This window comes from Acomys minous, assembly GCF_964271855.1.
Source record: "Acomys minous genome assembly, chromosome: 5".
NCBI classification, from domain to species: domain Eukaryota; kingdom Metazoa; phylum Chordata; class Mammalia; order Rodentia; family Muridae; genus Acomys; species Acomys minous.
In genome coordinates this window covers 100,895,641-100,910,914 of record NC_140494.1, presented here as the reverse complement: position 1 = coordinate 100,910,914, position 15,274 = coordinate 100,895,641, and the positions used below count along the sequence as shown (strand labels likewise).

General features: G+C 47.9%; 1 protein-coding gene across 3 annotated transcripts in view; it reads left to right on the top strand.

The window, feature by feature from the left end:
• Positions 1-15,274, top strand: part of UBASH3B (ubiquitin associated and SH3 domain containing B) — a 141,094-nt gene that overhangs the window by 61,746 nt on the left and 64,074 nt on the right. The window contains exon 1 of one of the 3 annotated variants that reach the window (XM_084782508.1): positions 13,529-13,576. The exons of the other annotated variants lie outside the window; for them this stretch is intronic. Within the exon in view, the coding sequence (XP_084638634.1) occupies positions 13,530-13,576 (47 nt within the window). The 5' untranslated portion in view covers position 13,529. Of the gene's footprint in view, positions 1-13,528; positions 13,577-15,274 lie in introns of those variants that run through there. 3 annotated transcript variants of the gene reach the window in all.

Here is a 15,274-nt window from a genome sequence, read left to right as displayed (position 1 = left end):
GATGCCCATGTTTGGAGGCCAGAAGTCAGTGTCCAGTGTCTTTCTCATTTGCTCTTCAACCTCCTCCTCTTCCTCTTCCTCCTCCTCCTCATTCTGTGTTGCCCTGGCAGGCCTGGAACTCTATGTAGACCTGGAACTCAACAGAGATCTGCCTGCCTCTGCCTTCCAAGTGCTGGGACTAGAGGTGTGTACCACAAAGATTGGCTTTCTACATTATTTCTCAAGACAAGGTCTTTCACTGGACCCAGAGATCAGTGGCTAGCAGAGTTGTTTTCCCACATTCCTTGGACTTGTCTCCAGCCCTTCAGCTCTGGAGTCACAGGCATACATCATGCTGCATGGCTTTTCACATCAGATCTTGGGATTTGAACTCGGGTCTTTATGGTTGCACAGCAGGTACTTTCCCCCCTGCTGAACCATCATCTCCCCCAGCCCTGTGGCTTCATACACAACCGGATATGTGCTGCTTCTTTGTGTAGAAGACTAACCAGGGCTTCCTACACATTCCATCTCAAACCCCAATTAAATTTTAATCCAAACCATCACAAATGTGCAATGCTTTCTTCAGCTCCATTATTTCTGCAGCTCTCTGGCAGCCAGTTTAATGCATGCTTCAAGGGAAGATGTCTGGCAGTGGCCGGGTGAGGATATTGACTTTGCAGAGGGAGCCTGAACATCAACAAGTACATCACCGATAAGCCACTAGGAACAAGTCCCAGCTCTTCAGCTTGCTTGTTTATGTGGGTCGGGTGATTCTCACCAAAGCTCAGTCCAAAGCCAAGTTTTCACATCATCGAGGCCTGTCATTCAGCATGTCTGGCTTTTGTCTCTCAATGGATGTCCACAGACAAATTTTACTTCCCACAATCCTTCTGCGTCCATCCCATAAAAATATCGAGTAACTCTGGAGCCCTTCCTTTATAGGCACCTGTAGTGCGTTAGCAAATTGTTATGGTAATAAGAATTCTGTATGATAATGAACATTAGAAGCACTGTCTGCATCTAGAAAAAGTGGTGGCTGGCTGCCTGGGAGAATTCACCAAAGGGGCTTTGAGGAGGGGACAGTTGAGGTGGGTTTTGGAGAAGGGATAGCTGAATTGAGTTGTTGGAATGTTTGTCTATCTTGGGAGCTGCACTTCAAGGGTTTTGGTTTTCATGAGCACAGAAAGAGGGCTGGTGATCAACTCAGGCCATGTCAACAAGCTGTAAGGAAAAAGAGAAGGAACTGGAAAGAGCTTGGAGTGGCTGAGATAGCACTGTGAGCCAGCGGTGTGATGTGAGCAAGGACAAGGCTCTAGAGCATCTCATGGGGCTTTGACCTTTTAGCCTGGAGGGCGGTCCTAGATTTGCTAGTTGCTGACGGGCTCCAATGTGCCTCTGGGGTGGAGCCCAGCTGTCCACAAAGGCTGGTGGGGACCGATGTCAGCTTGCAGTTCATTCGGCTGAGCTGAACACCCAGAAGAAGGTGATGTGCTTTGCATGCTAATCTTCCTGCAACTGAACATGCTGAAGAAGGCTCTGTGCTTTGCGCGCTAACCTCGCTGCAACTGCAGCGTCGGTTCCCGTCTTGAAATAACTTCTCATTGCTGCGTGAATATTTTAAGATGTTGTTTCATCAAGGAGGCCCCATTAAAGCTATTCCATTAGAGCGAATAATCACGCGCCTGCCCAATCAGCAAGCCTGGCTTACACAATCACCATCAGCTCAGCTCTAACTTTTTAAGCATTGGCCTAATAACAACAAAAAGCAAGCAAGCAAGCAAACAAATGCTGTCATCAGTGGTGGTCGTACATTAGTATAAAAAATTTTTCCCTTTACGTTTTCAGACCCGTCTCTTCTGGGTCAGCATTTTTCTTTCTGGCCTTCCTTATCACAGTTTCTTTCTTTTTTTCTTTTTTCTTTTTTTTCTCTCTCTCTAACTTCCCGTTTCCTTAGCAAGCTTTATATAAACCAGCTTTGCCTTTTCTTAAGCCGTTCAGGATTGAAGTTTTCTCCTTTGGAGACCAGTGCTCTCTCTCTGTATCTTCTTATTCACAGTGCACATGAAGGTTATAGCGATTTCAAATATTTGGACAGCCTGCAATTATTTGCACTTAAAGGGTTGAGCAGAGAAAGGCCATGGCATCCATTAGGAACAGACTGTCATTAGAGCAGTCACCTGGGTAAGGCCCAATGGCATGCATTCCTCCTTTGTTTACTTGCCCTTGGCATGCACTTAATACCTTATTTTTAGCATACTCAGCTACGTCATTTGCAATTGCTATGCATATGATACTTGGGCAACAAAATTTACAGAGTAAAACTCATCAACATATGACAGAGAAGTAACCCAATTTAATTTTTTCCTTCCTCTTTCTTCCTTCTCTTTATTCCCTCCTTTTCACAGCACCTCCTGTATCTCAGTCTAAGCTAGAATTCCCTTTGTTGCTAAGGTGACCTTGAGCATCTGCTTCTTCTGCTTGCATCTTTGAAGGCCTTGGGGTTTCAGCCCCAGTCTCCACACCCAGCTTGTTGTTGTTAACAGTACTGTGATGGAGCACAGGGCTTCCTGCATGCCGAGCGGAGTACTCAACCACCAGAGCTCCATCCCTAGGCCTATAATTTAACTCTGTGACAAGAACAACTTCCGGAGACAGGTTACTGGAGCAGTCTTCTAGTTAAAGGAAAGAAACAAACAGAGGCAGGACCTGCGCCACCCACTCACTCTGACCTCCTTGCCTTCACTCCTTCCTTCTGTGGCATCTTATATGCTGTAGGTGTCAAGTCAAAGATGGCAACCAAAGGACCTGGCATTTCTTGGATCCAGCAAAGGAAAACAAAACTGGCAAGTGTCTGTGCAGCTCTGAGAGCCCTGGTAGCAGCAGTTAAGCCTCTAATATTCAATAGAGAACTATTTGCTTTAGACATAGGAAAGTACACAGAGACATTCCTGTGTGGAGATGAGGGAAGCCACATTCCAGCCCAAAGGCCCAGCAAATGCAAAGTCAGGGAAAGAAACAGTGCATCAAGGGGAGTGGCTGGTCAGGGTTGTAGAGGTCAGGGGGTTTGGAGGGGGAGATTATGTGGTTGGGCCTAGAAGGATGGGTTTGGGCACCATCACGAACCACTGTGAATGACTTGTGGAAAGGTTTTTAGCCTGAGGTGGTAGTCGGTTTCTGAGGGAGTAATCCCAGCCAATGCAGTTGAGTTGGAGTTGTAAAATAATCACGGACAACAGTGTGGACGGTGTGTCTAAAGGGGGAGAGAAGGTAAGGCCGCAGAGCCGACTGGGTAGAGAAAGATGAAGGCAGCCGGGTGGTGGTGGTGATGGTGGTGGTGGTGCATGCCTTTAATCCCAGCACTCGGAAGGCAGAGGCAGGCTGATCAATGTGAGTTCAAAGCCAGCCTGGTCTACAAAGTGAGTCCAGGACAACCAAGGCTTCACAGAGAAACTCTGTTTCCAAAAACAAACAGAGAGAGAGAGAGAGAGAGAGAGAGAGAGAGCGCATTCACCAGGGCTAAGAATCATAACTGGTTCAGGAGGATGATACAGGACAGGTGGCATGAAGCTGTTGTTTTAATTGAGCACCCACTCCATGCCATGTTCTAACCTTGGCCCAGTGAGTAGGGTGGAACGTGACTCAGTGGGAGAGCACTTATTTCTCTATTGATGCATTCAGTTCAACATCCAGCATTGTGAAACAAACAAGAAGCAAACAGCAGTCTAATATAGATTCACAAGAAGACAAAGGTTAAAGTGTTAAGTAAACCCAAACAGAAACAGAGGGTGGCATGAGAGCTCATATCTGGAGGTGAATGCAGAAACTGAGGCGGATTGACAGTGGGATGTGAAAGGTGGGCAGAGACAGTGTTCCTGAAGACAGTCTACGAGTTCACAAACACACAGTAAGAAAATGTAGCATGTTCAAAAACCTGACAAATGCCCAGCAGTGGTGGCACACGCCTTTAATCCTAGCACTTGGGAGGCAGAGGCAAGTGGATCGCTGTGAGTTCGAGGCCAGCCTGGTCTACAAAGCAAGTCCAGGGCAACCAAGGCTAACACAGAAAAACCCTGTCTTGAAAAACCAAAAAAAAAAAAAACAAAAAACAAAAAAAAAACCTGAGAAACACTCTCATAGGACTGGCACATACCAAAGGAGGAGAAACGGCTAAAGGAAGAGGGGAATCTGCCAGAAAAACGCATGACACAGGCTTGTCCACTGTGTCTCGGCTGCAGAAATGTATCCTAAGGGAACTTGGGAGCTCTTGAGATGCAGAATCATGTCAGCTACGGTATAACTGATTAGAAAGGGCCAGGCAGCGAGTCCGCTATGTGATGGAGTAGTCTGAGGCTAAGATGTGAGAGGCAGGCAGAAACCAAGGATGGACCTGAGGCTTGTAGCTTGGTTACACAGGTAGATGGCATGGTGTTGACCAAAACAAGCAGGACAGAGGCAGCTCTGGAGGCCAAAAAAAAAAAAAAAAAAGTCATATTTTGAGGCCCAAGATTTAACATAACCAAAATATTAAAAGGGGCATTCCTAGGAAAGAGCTTGCTCTGGAAACTCAAAGCTGGAGAGGAAAGAATTGGTGGGACTTGAGGGTAAGGATGTGGGAGGGAGTGGCCTAGATCTCTTCCAGAGTGTGTGGCTGGAAAAGAGGAAGATGGGCAGGCCCCAAGGGATAACGATAACTCAAATGTCTGTGGAGAAGTGAGCAGGGGAGATGGTGGCACAGCAGGAGAGAGGAGAAGGAAAAAGCACAGAAGGCCAGTGTCTGGGAAATAAGAGAACAGGGCGGGTATGTCCATGATGGGAGTGATGTTGAAGGGTCAGGTGACCTTCACAGTGTCCCCCCATCCTCAAATAGAGTGTATCGAGTCCCCTCTCATGGACACTCACTCACCGACCTTGAGCAGCCTGTCAATTTTACACTGAGCTCTTCTATAAATCGTAATGGCTTGTGTGCAATTTAGACAGCAGCCAAATAAATATTCAGTAAAGCTTAGCCCTTGTAATTCAGAGGCACGGAGGGCTATTTTTGGAACTTTAGGGGAAAGAGGTCATGTTACAAAATTGCCACATCAGAACGGCACTTATTTATTTATTTATTATCAAGGCGTGGTCTCATTTTGTAATCCTGGCTGTCCTGGAATTCACAGAGATCATCCCGCCTCTGCCTCTCAAGTGCTGGGGTTGAATCTGTGCGCCACGATGATCAGCCCGTTGTTGTTGTTGTTGTTGTTGGTAGTGGTATGTGTGGGGGTGGGGGTGGGGCGGGTAGTGGTGGCGTATGAGTCCCTGTGTACGTGTGAGGAGCCCAGGGGTGGAGGTGGGTGACTTCCTCTATTCTTCCCACCTTCTATCCTTGCGGCTGTCCTCCTGGGTGGACACTGGAATGTAAACTCACGTCTTCACATTTTACAGCAAATACTTTTCTCACTGAGCCATCCCTCTATCCCCGAGGTCACTCTTTTGTTGTTGTTTGTTTGTTTTGAGATGAGGTTTCTCTGTGTAGCCTTGGCTGTCCTGGACTTGCTTTGTAGACCAGGCTGGCCTCGAACTCACAGAGATCTGCCTGCCTCTGCCTCCCTGAGTGCTGGGATTACGGGTGTGCGCCACCGTGCCTGGCTCCGACCGAGTTCACTTTTAAACCATAGAGAAGAGTTAAAGACGTTGGAGAGGCTGTTTAGAAGCAAAGGAGAAGTTCTTGGGAGGAAGAGATGGTGGCTTGGTGTTTAGTGGGGGGTGAAACAGAACCCCACCCAGAGTCGGGCACAACCTGGAAGTGTACAGACGGGCAAGAGCCATTGTGATGTGATGGTTCAGAAGAGCCGAGAAGCACTGCGGGGGGGCGGGGGGGGGTCAGCCTTCAGTACTGTGAGAGTTTGAGGCCAGCTTGGGCTAACATGAGGCCCTGTCTCAAAAAACAACAACAAACCGCATTAATGAATGTGAAACGGGGAGTGCAGCTCAGTGGTAGAAGGCTTGCCAAACTTAACAAGACTAAGCATATGAGTCTTTCCTCTGAATTCAGGAGAGACTCGCTTTTCAAGGATTAGAGGGGCTAACTCAGCTTGCTTTAGGAAAATGAGTTACAGCAGGAGAAGGAAGAATGCGTCCTAGAAGGAATGCATTGTGTGTTTGCTGGTAGAAGAATTTTGATATTGAGTGAAAACAGCACCCATGTAGCTTTCTGGTATATGTGCTCCCTAAGCAAGCACCATATGTAGCCTTTTAACCTTGTCTAGGTAACACACCTCATTGACTCAGTTTCCTCGTCAACAAAATGGGAATAATGTATCTCTCTGAGGCTCTTTTGAGCTATACGTTATTTTAAAAATATTTTAGGCATTTTTTTTTTTTTATACCAAGTATGTAAGGTGGTACTGTGTCAGTCGGGTCTGGAGTCCAGGGTCCGCTTCTTCCCTTCAGGGCATCCAGGCTTGGATGCTGGGTCCGTGGGTTTGCTGGATCCCAGGCTGAAGGTGAGTGCCCAGAGAGAGAAAGCCTTCTGAGAGGATTTTCAATGAAACATCTCTTCTAATTGATACGGTGACACAGCTGTTCCAGCGATACAGCTCTCTTTATTGGTGTAATAAGAGCTATAGCCATCTTGGGGAAGTGGGTAGGGGTAAGTGAACATCATTGGCTGGGGCTGAGGTGCTGGGAATGCTTCATTTACATGGAGAGGAATTCCAGGTGCCAGGCTACAGTGAGTACCTCGAGAATTTTGTGGGTTACAAGACTTAAGTGCCCGGGCCATGCAAGCACAGAACAGGAAGGGAGTGACCCTTATTCCTGCCGATCTCAAGATTGAGATTTTGGGGGTTGGACACTCCTCGACCTCACTCTAGCTCCAAGCTGGTTTTTCTAGTCCCACAGTATTGGGCACACCGGAAGCATTTTAATCACTACCCTTCTACCCTTTCTTGCTTCCCTTTGTTTTCAAGGCAGGTATGAGGGCGGAGTGGAGCAAAATGCTCACCCCACACGTGTGCAGGCTGGAGTGCGATCCACTAGCATCTCTACAAATACCCAGTGTCTGCAGCAGCCTGCCTGTCAAGAGTCAGGGGATCTTGAGGGAAGCTGGCTAGCTAGAGTAGCTGAAGTGTTGAATTTTGAATTCAGCAAGAGGCCATACTTCAATAAAGAGGAAGGCATTTGGGAAAGAAAACCAACCGCAACCATTTTGTCTTGACACACATGCATACACTTGTGACCTCACACATGAGACTGGGAGTAGGCCCACACTACCACATGCAAACACGTGTAAGTCAGTTTTCCAAGTTTGCTATACTAGAAGAAAACAATCTTGTCTTCTGAAGGGGGAAGAATGTCTAAGACAGGTTAAGTGTAGCAGTGCATGGCTGCAAATGCCTGTAATCCCAGCAGGCAACATGCTGAGGAGAGGGTCTTCCTGAGTTTGAGGTCAGCCTGGGCTACAGAGTGAGTTCCAGGTTATCCTAGGCTACAACCTGAGACCCCGTCTCAACTCAAGACAAAGCAAAACAACCAGCAAAACAAGCAACAACAAGGATGAGGTAGGATTGCACCTCCGCCTACTCCCTGCTTTGGCAAACTGACACCACATTGGCTCAGTGCAGGACCTTGTGTGTTTGAGGCTACATAGAGGCAAGAAAGGCTCAGATGACCATGAAACTGTCAGGCATTGACCCATAAGGAAGGAGAGATCTGCTCTTGAACATTCTCTCACCCTGTATTCCATGATAGCTGATTGGGTTAAATAATAATATTAATAATTAATAATAATAATAATAATAATAACAACAACAACAACAACTATTATTATTAATATGTCCTCCACATAAGTGTTGTCCTTGCAAACACACAGACACACACAGTAAAAATAAACAAATAAACCAGATGTGATGGCGCAGGCCTTTAATCCCAGCACTCAGGAGGCAGAGGCAGACAGATTTCTGTGAGTTTGAGACTAACCTGGTCTACAAAGAGAATTCTAGGACATCCAGGGCTATTACATGGAGAAACCCTGTCTTGAAAAACCAAAATAACAACAACAATAATAAAAATAGACAAACAAATCCGGTGGCTCTGAACAGGGTGAGCTGATCGTGGCTGGAGCAGCTGCTTACTAGGAACAGTGTATGCCCTCAGTACCCAACAGAGATGGGATACAGGATGCCAAACAGATGCCAAAGCCCAAGGATGCTTAAGTCCCTGATGTACAGTTTAGTGTTTTCTTATAACCTACACTCACCCTCCTATAGGCCTCAGAGCATCTCTTGGCTGCTTGTAATACCTGACACAATGTAACTATGATGTTAATTTGTTGTTGCCATAGTGCTCCTTCCGCTATGTAGGTCCTGGGGGGTAATCAGCTTGTCAAACCTGATGTAAGGTGCCTTTACCTGCTCAGCCATTTCTCCTAGCCCCAAAGTCTCTCAGCCTCTCCCCCCCCCCCCTCTCTCAGATTGGCATTACCCTGCAGCTGATTTAAAGGTTGTGAGGTCACACGATTCAGATTCTGTAGGAACTCACACAGGGTAAAATCCCTGTTTCTCTGACTTCTGTGTTCTGTGTTTCCTGTCACATGGAATTGTAAATTGCTTTGTTTGACCCTGGAACCAGTTATCTGCAGGCAGTATTTCAACCAGCAGAAGCAAACTGAAACAGAGATACAGTCTTACAGTCAAGACTCAGCAGTGTTGTTTACCAATAAGTGAACTTTGGCACTGTGACACTGCTTCATTCCAAGGCACTCTGCTGCGCTCACTTCCTGGAGTGGTTCTCCATGCTAAAGGACCCTCAGAGTGTGCTAAATACCTCAACTGAGGCATCTTCTGGTAGGAAGGTTGACCCCTTAGGATTAGGAGGCCCAGGGGACTCTGTTTGGAATAGCACAGACCCACAAGCGACAAGTGGGCCACTCCCTTTCCTTCTCTTAAGGCCCCACAGACACGGACTCCCTGGACTTGGGTGGCCTGGCAGCTTCAGAGTTATCAGCCCCATCCAGCTCCACCCTTCTTCCTCCCGTGGCTTCTGCTTCCTGGACCCTTTTACTGACCATGGAAGCCAGCCTTGAGCAAGTCCTCGATGGTTCATCCCACCTCAGCAGGTCTGCTCCCCCGGAGCAGCTCTCCTACACTCAGGAGGAACCTGGACCACCACCCAGCACAAGCTAAGACCCAGCCTGACTAGTCCAATGGTGGAGTCAAATCCAGGTGACCCTGTCCCCACCTCCCTGCGAACATAGCACACAACAAACGGATGCCCTCGAGGTCACTCCCCGGCATCTGCCACCATGCTAAATTCTTCCTCACTTGTCAGGCAGCATGAAGTCATCAGCCACAGCGTGACCTCAGGGAATGGTCGAGCCTGGGAGGCTCAGGAGAGGCTTGGCAGAAAAAGGTGGGACCAGGAGAAAGAAGGCCAGATTAAGATAATGTTCCTGATGGAATGAGCTAGAAAAGCCTCCTGAGAGGAGCTCCACCCTGAAGGCCTCCAGGAGAGGAAATTCCGGGACCTCCCCTGAGTGCAGCCCATCCTCTTTCCCTGTGGTCTCTGCTGTTCCTCTCTGCAGAGCCCAGCTGCTCAGAGTGTGAGATCCAAAATGAAAAGGCTTGTGAATGATGCCACGTAGGACAGTACTGTCGGGATGAGTCTGGTCTGGTCCTTTTCTTCTGCTCCATCTCATCTCCCTCCAGCCAGTATGATGTCACTGCATCTAGTCTCCTAAGCTGGCCTGGAGGCTGCCTGAGATTTCCACCCTCTAGCAAGCCTTTATATAGAAAACAGCAGAGGGCCTCTGCTTGCTTCAGAGCCTGGAGGCCCTTGTCCTTTATAGGACTGTTGCTGAGGAAAAAAAGGTTTTTATCGTCCCCCCTCCACCCCCCAGAGAGACAGAGAGGGCTGGGGCTGCTGGTAGAGTGCTTGCCTAGCACACACAGAGCCCTAGCACTGCTAAACTGTGAGTGATGGAGCCAGCCTGTGATCCCAGCACTCAGAAAGACAGGAGGAACAGACAGACATTTTAGGTCTTCTTTGACTACACAGGAAGTTTGTGGCCAGCCTGGGCTACATTTGTTCTGTATTGGGGCTGGGGAGAGGGGCAGGTGGGTGGTCTCCACATCCACAAAGGCCATTCACCTATATCAATGTAGAGGAATTTTAATCCAGAACATGGCTGTTCAGGCAAGAGATCACATCCAAAGACCTTCTAGGGCTGTTTGATCTGGCTGGAATACAGACACGCCTTTAATACAGAATACAGAGGCAAGCAGATCACTGAGTTTAAGGCCAGCCTGGTATAGCGCAAGTTTCTGGTAAAGAAAAGCTTAGGTCCAAGTGTGGTGGTATATACCTTTAATTCCAGCACTCAGGAGACAGAGGCCTGCAGACCTCTGAGTTCTATTCAGTGCTGTTTCTGTGTAGTTCTGGTCAGAGTGAGTGAGAGGCAGTGCAGTGGAGCTGAGTTCATGGCCGTTCAGTTTGTGGAATTCAGAGGCAGCTACCCAAGAGTTTTACAGAAAGAGGGGGAAGAGAGAACAAGCTATAGACACAGATGAAGTCAAAATGAGCCAGAGAATGAGAAAGAGCCAGAAGATTGGAACAGATTGCTGGAGTTAGTTTGAGGTCAAGCAGAGCATCTCAGTGAAAATCCGAGGGAAGCCAGATTGAATCAGTCAGCTTGGAGAGGCGTTTGAACCAGAACATCTGAGTTGAACCAGCCAGCCCAGCTCTCAGAAAGAACTAAAAAGGGTGAGCTTATTCAGCAGTAAGTTTCAGAGGCTGCACACATTCTAGGCCAGGGTTAGTTTGTACAGAGGCTAGAAGCTTCCAGGACTAGGCCTAGGCTAGCAGACAGGCAGTAAGCCTCAGAGACAACTACTTCAGGTGAATAAAAGTTACTTTTACAAAATGTTACTTTCTTATGGCTTCTCGTGCTTATGTGTGTGTGTGTGTGTGCGAGCGTGTGTAAGCGTTGTATGAGAGTGTGTGATTCATTTGAGCCATGAGGGGAGGTGGCGCCTGAAGCAGTTCTCTTTTCTTTCTCATGCCTGCCCATCCGAGCCCTGCTCCTGTGTTCAGAACCAGATTGGTGTCAGGCAGCGGTGGCGCACACCTCTAATCCTAGCACTCTGGAGGCAGAGGCAGGTGGATCTCTGAGTTAAGGGCCAGCCTGGTCTACAGAGGAGTTCCAGGACTGCCAGGGCTACACAGAGAAACCCTGTCTTGAAAAAACAAACAAAACAACAACAACAACAACAACAAAAGCCAGAACCAGTGTGGGAGGCTTTGGGTTGTGACAGTCCTGACAGTGGAAAGTTGGGTGACCAAAATCTGTTTTGGGACCTTAGAACAAGGAACTTAACCTCTGTTCTCAGTTCCTCGTCTGTAAAATGGGCATATAATAACCTTCCAAATGGTCCAGTCTCAAAGATTCAAGATGCTGACCAAGAGGCAGATACCACGTGACTTGGGTGGCTGCACAGATGAGCTGTTGAGAGCTTTCCCAGCCAGGACTGGTCCTGTGTGGGATCTGGGCCAAGTCCTGACTTTCTGCAGCTCGGCTTTCCTGCCCATGAAGGAAATGTGGTACGGTGTCCTTCAGAGGTTAGCCTTGCACCTGGACCCTTCTCAGCAACCCTTGCTCCAACAGCACCCCCTGACCCAGACACGTTTCCTGTTTTGAAACAGAAGAAAAATGTGGGTGCTGCCTCTCTAACACCTGAGGCTGGGCTTGTGTGGATGTGAACACATGAGTTTGTGCTGGGTGCACACACGAGTGTTTATGCAGGAATGTGAGTTTGAGAGTGAGTGAGTATGTGTGTGTGTGTGTGTGTGTGTGTGTGTGTGTGTGTGTGTGTGTGTGTTGGGGGTGTAGATGTTCATGTGTGTGAGTGCATGCTGGTATATGCTAGGTGAGTACACGAGCATTGCTGTGTGCAGTTAAGCATATATATTGGTACTAGCTGCTGTGTTGTGTATCATTGTGTTTATATGAATATGTATGACTGTGTGAATGCATGTGTGTGACAGTGCGTCCACGTGTGAGTGCTCTGTGCTAGGAATTGTGTGATAAAGTGTACTTGACCCATGGCCTGGCAGAGTACTCTATTCAGCTATATCCCTGTGTCGGATTGTATTTGTAGCTGCGGAATGCAGTCATGTATGTGTGTGTGTGTTTCATGTGATCTTGTATGACAGTGGTTGTGCCTAGGTGTGCTACTGTTGTGCTCAACCAGAAGTAGGCCATCTAAGGCCCCATTGGAGGAGGTAGACTAGTTGGGCAGGCTGGCCTACAGCTATGCCTTCCCAGGGCATTGCTGTCCAGAGGTCTAAAAAGCTCACTTCTCAGCCTGCCCAAGGTCTGTGTTTTAACAAACTTTGAAGCATAAAATTTTCATCTACTTCAAAAAAAAAAAGGCTTCATAGCAACAAGATCACAGTACAGAATAGATTTCAAGTGTACTAGCTTGAAGGTCTAGGGCACTTCTTTATCCCTGACATGTAATGGTCCTAGCAGGGAGCAGGTCCAGCCAATTCATTCAGCAAGTGTCTACTTGCCAATTAACTGCACACCCTGGACCGACCAAGGCTCTTGGAATTCAAGGCAAATCATAATGAATCTTTGGCCTCAGATAGTTTACAGTGTTGGGGGAAGACAACTTCAGTTCCTACATACATGCATGCATGGATACATGGATACATACATACAGACAGATAGACAGACACACACACACACACACACACACACACACACACACCACACACTACATATCTGAAAATATGTCAGTTAGAGTTATTTCTGGGTGACAATGGTGTCATTTAGGGCTTTTTTCCAGCACTGTTTAGATGAGACCTGGCCTTATCTGGTTCTCAGTGGATGGATGATCATACCTTTTCTTCATTTAAAAGAGTAATAGTGCTTTAAATAGTGCACAGGCTTTAAACAGTTTACATTTATTTGCCTGGGATGTGCATGTGTAGAGGGCAGAGATCAACTCTTGGGGGTTGATTGCCTCCTTCTACGGTGTGGGTCCTGGAGATCTTCAGGTGTGTACTCACTCGGCCATCTCGCCAGCCTGCGTAGGCTTTTGGGAACGAAGTCCCTTTCTTCTGCCCAGTGTTCCCTTGCTCTTTGTTGGTGGCCTTGTGGCTTCTAGCACTTCTGTTCCTACCTCTCTTCACACTTACTGACCCTTTTGTTATTTGGTCTGGATGCCCACATTCCATGGATCCATGCAGACTCGGCTCAGGTCTTCCCCTGTCTGTGGGTGGAGTTAATCTCTCCTCCTTCACACTAGTTTTAAGTGGCAGGGGAGTGTGCGTGTGCATGTGTGTGTGTGTGTGTGTGTGTGTGTGTGTGTGTGTGTGTGTGTGTGTGTGTTAGGATCGTTTTCTCTGGTCTCAACTGAGCTCCTGGAGGTCAGAGACTCTGGTCTCTTGCTAAATCTGCCCATGCTGAGTGCAAAGCCGTGTTCTTCTTAGACACTCAAGACCCACTGGAAGGCTGAGTGGATGGAGGGTGGACAGATCCAGAGATTTTTCACAAGTGGGGTTCCATGCCTAGAACAGCCCCAGGAGGATCTCCTTTTGATACAAGTAGAAGGTATGCGGGTGGGAGGGGCAGGAGGGAGGGGGGGTGTTGGGCTCCTGAGCAGATGAATTGAAAACACTGAGTTGTGACAGAAGTCACCTGATGTGGAGCTTGGCAGAGCAGCCCTGACATTTGCTGGGCTGTGTGCCCAGGCTTGTGCCTCTTCCCTGGGAAGATCTGAGCGTCAGCAGAGGAGTCTTCTCAGTGCAGAGTGAAAGTGGGTGTGGAAGGAAATGATTGAGAAGCAACTTCAGGGGCTAACAGAAGAATTCTGTAAAGTGTTGAGAGACAGCAGATGAGGGCTCGTACATTCCAGTCTCTAAAAAGGGTTTTTTTTAAAAAAAATAATTTTAGTTTTGGTGTGTGTGTGTGTGTATGTGTGTGTGCATGCGCGTGTACATGTGTGGAAGTCAGAGGATAAACTTGTGGGAGTTGCTTCTCTCCTTCTACCATGTGGTTTCCAGGGATTGAACACAGATCATCAGGCATGAGCAGCAAGCACATCTACCCTCTGAGTAACAGCGCTATCTCATCAGCTCCACCGTTCTTACTTTATGCATTTTCAGGGCATCCACTGTGTGCTCCGTTCAAAGACAAAGCTAAGATAAGACAGCCTGGTCTTATCCCAAAGGACTGCACAGTCTTCCAGGGGGGCATCTAGATAAGGAACTAGTTCGAGTTGCCAGGAGGTCTGTGATTCAGAAAGGAAGTTCTGGAACGTTTCTGCTGATTGGGCTAAAGTCTTAGCTTGGTTTTAAAGTAGCTTTTAATTCCAAGAGGTAACCCCAGTAGAAGAGCAAAGTGTGTGGGACCCCACAGAGAACTGCGGGACATGACTGGGGTGGGAGGGGACTGGGGGCACTTCCAAGGCTGTATGTTAGCAGGGAGCAGGAGAAGCAAGCAGGGCTGTAGGAACTCCCTACTTTCTTAAAAAGCAGGGCAGGGCTTGGTCCAAGGTAATTTTGTCAACATTACCTGGGCACTGGGGAGTGCAAAGAAAGGTGAACCAGCAGCTTAGAGACTCCTGAAGCCACTCAAGCAAGAGCGACGGGAAGAAAATGAACAAATAACTAAGTGTGTGAACTGAGAATGAGCAGACGGGAGCTGGTGAGGTGGTGAGGACGGCCAATACCTGGGGGCGGGGGGGGGGGGGGGGGCGTCCTCTTGGCTCTGAGAACCATGCTGACTGGAAGGGAAGCCAGGCTCGGTGATGCACATCTGTGATCCCGGCACATGGAAAGCCAGAGCCAGAGGACGGTTTAAAGCCGGCCTAGGCTTTCTAGGCAAGACCTTGTCTCGGAAAACCAAAAATAAATAAATACAAGGAAGGAGCAGAATGCATACCAGAAGAGAGGAAAGAGCCGATGTCAAAGGTCTCAGTTTAAGTGGTAGCACTGTTACTTGGAACAGTTGTCTATTCTGCTGAAGTGACCTTCCCCCACATAGCCAGCCCCATGAGGGCTGTTGAGAAAACAAAACAAGATGACCTATGTTTTAGTTTCTTTATACACAATAGGGTCAGCCATCACCTGCAGTGATATTGGTTGGTTTAGGCTGCTGCAGTTAAAAGATAAAAAAGCAATGCTGGGGAGGGCTGGAGAAGGGCCCTGAGGTCATGATGATGTTGGAAAGTTTTCTTTATGGAGACACAAAGAAACCTGGTAGAGCTCTTCAGCCAGGACAGAACAAAAGAATATTGGCACAGCTGAG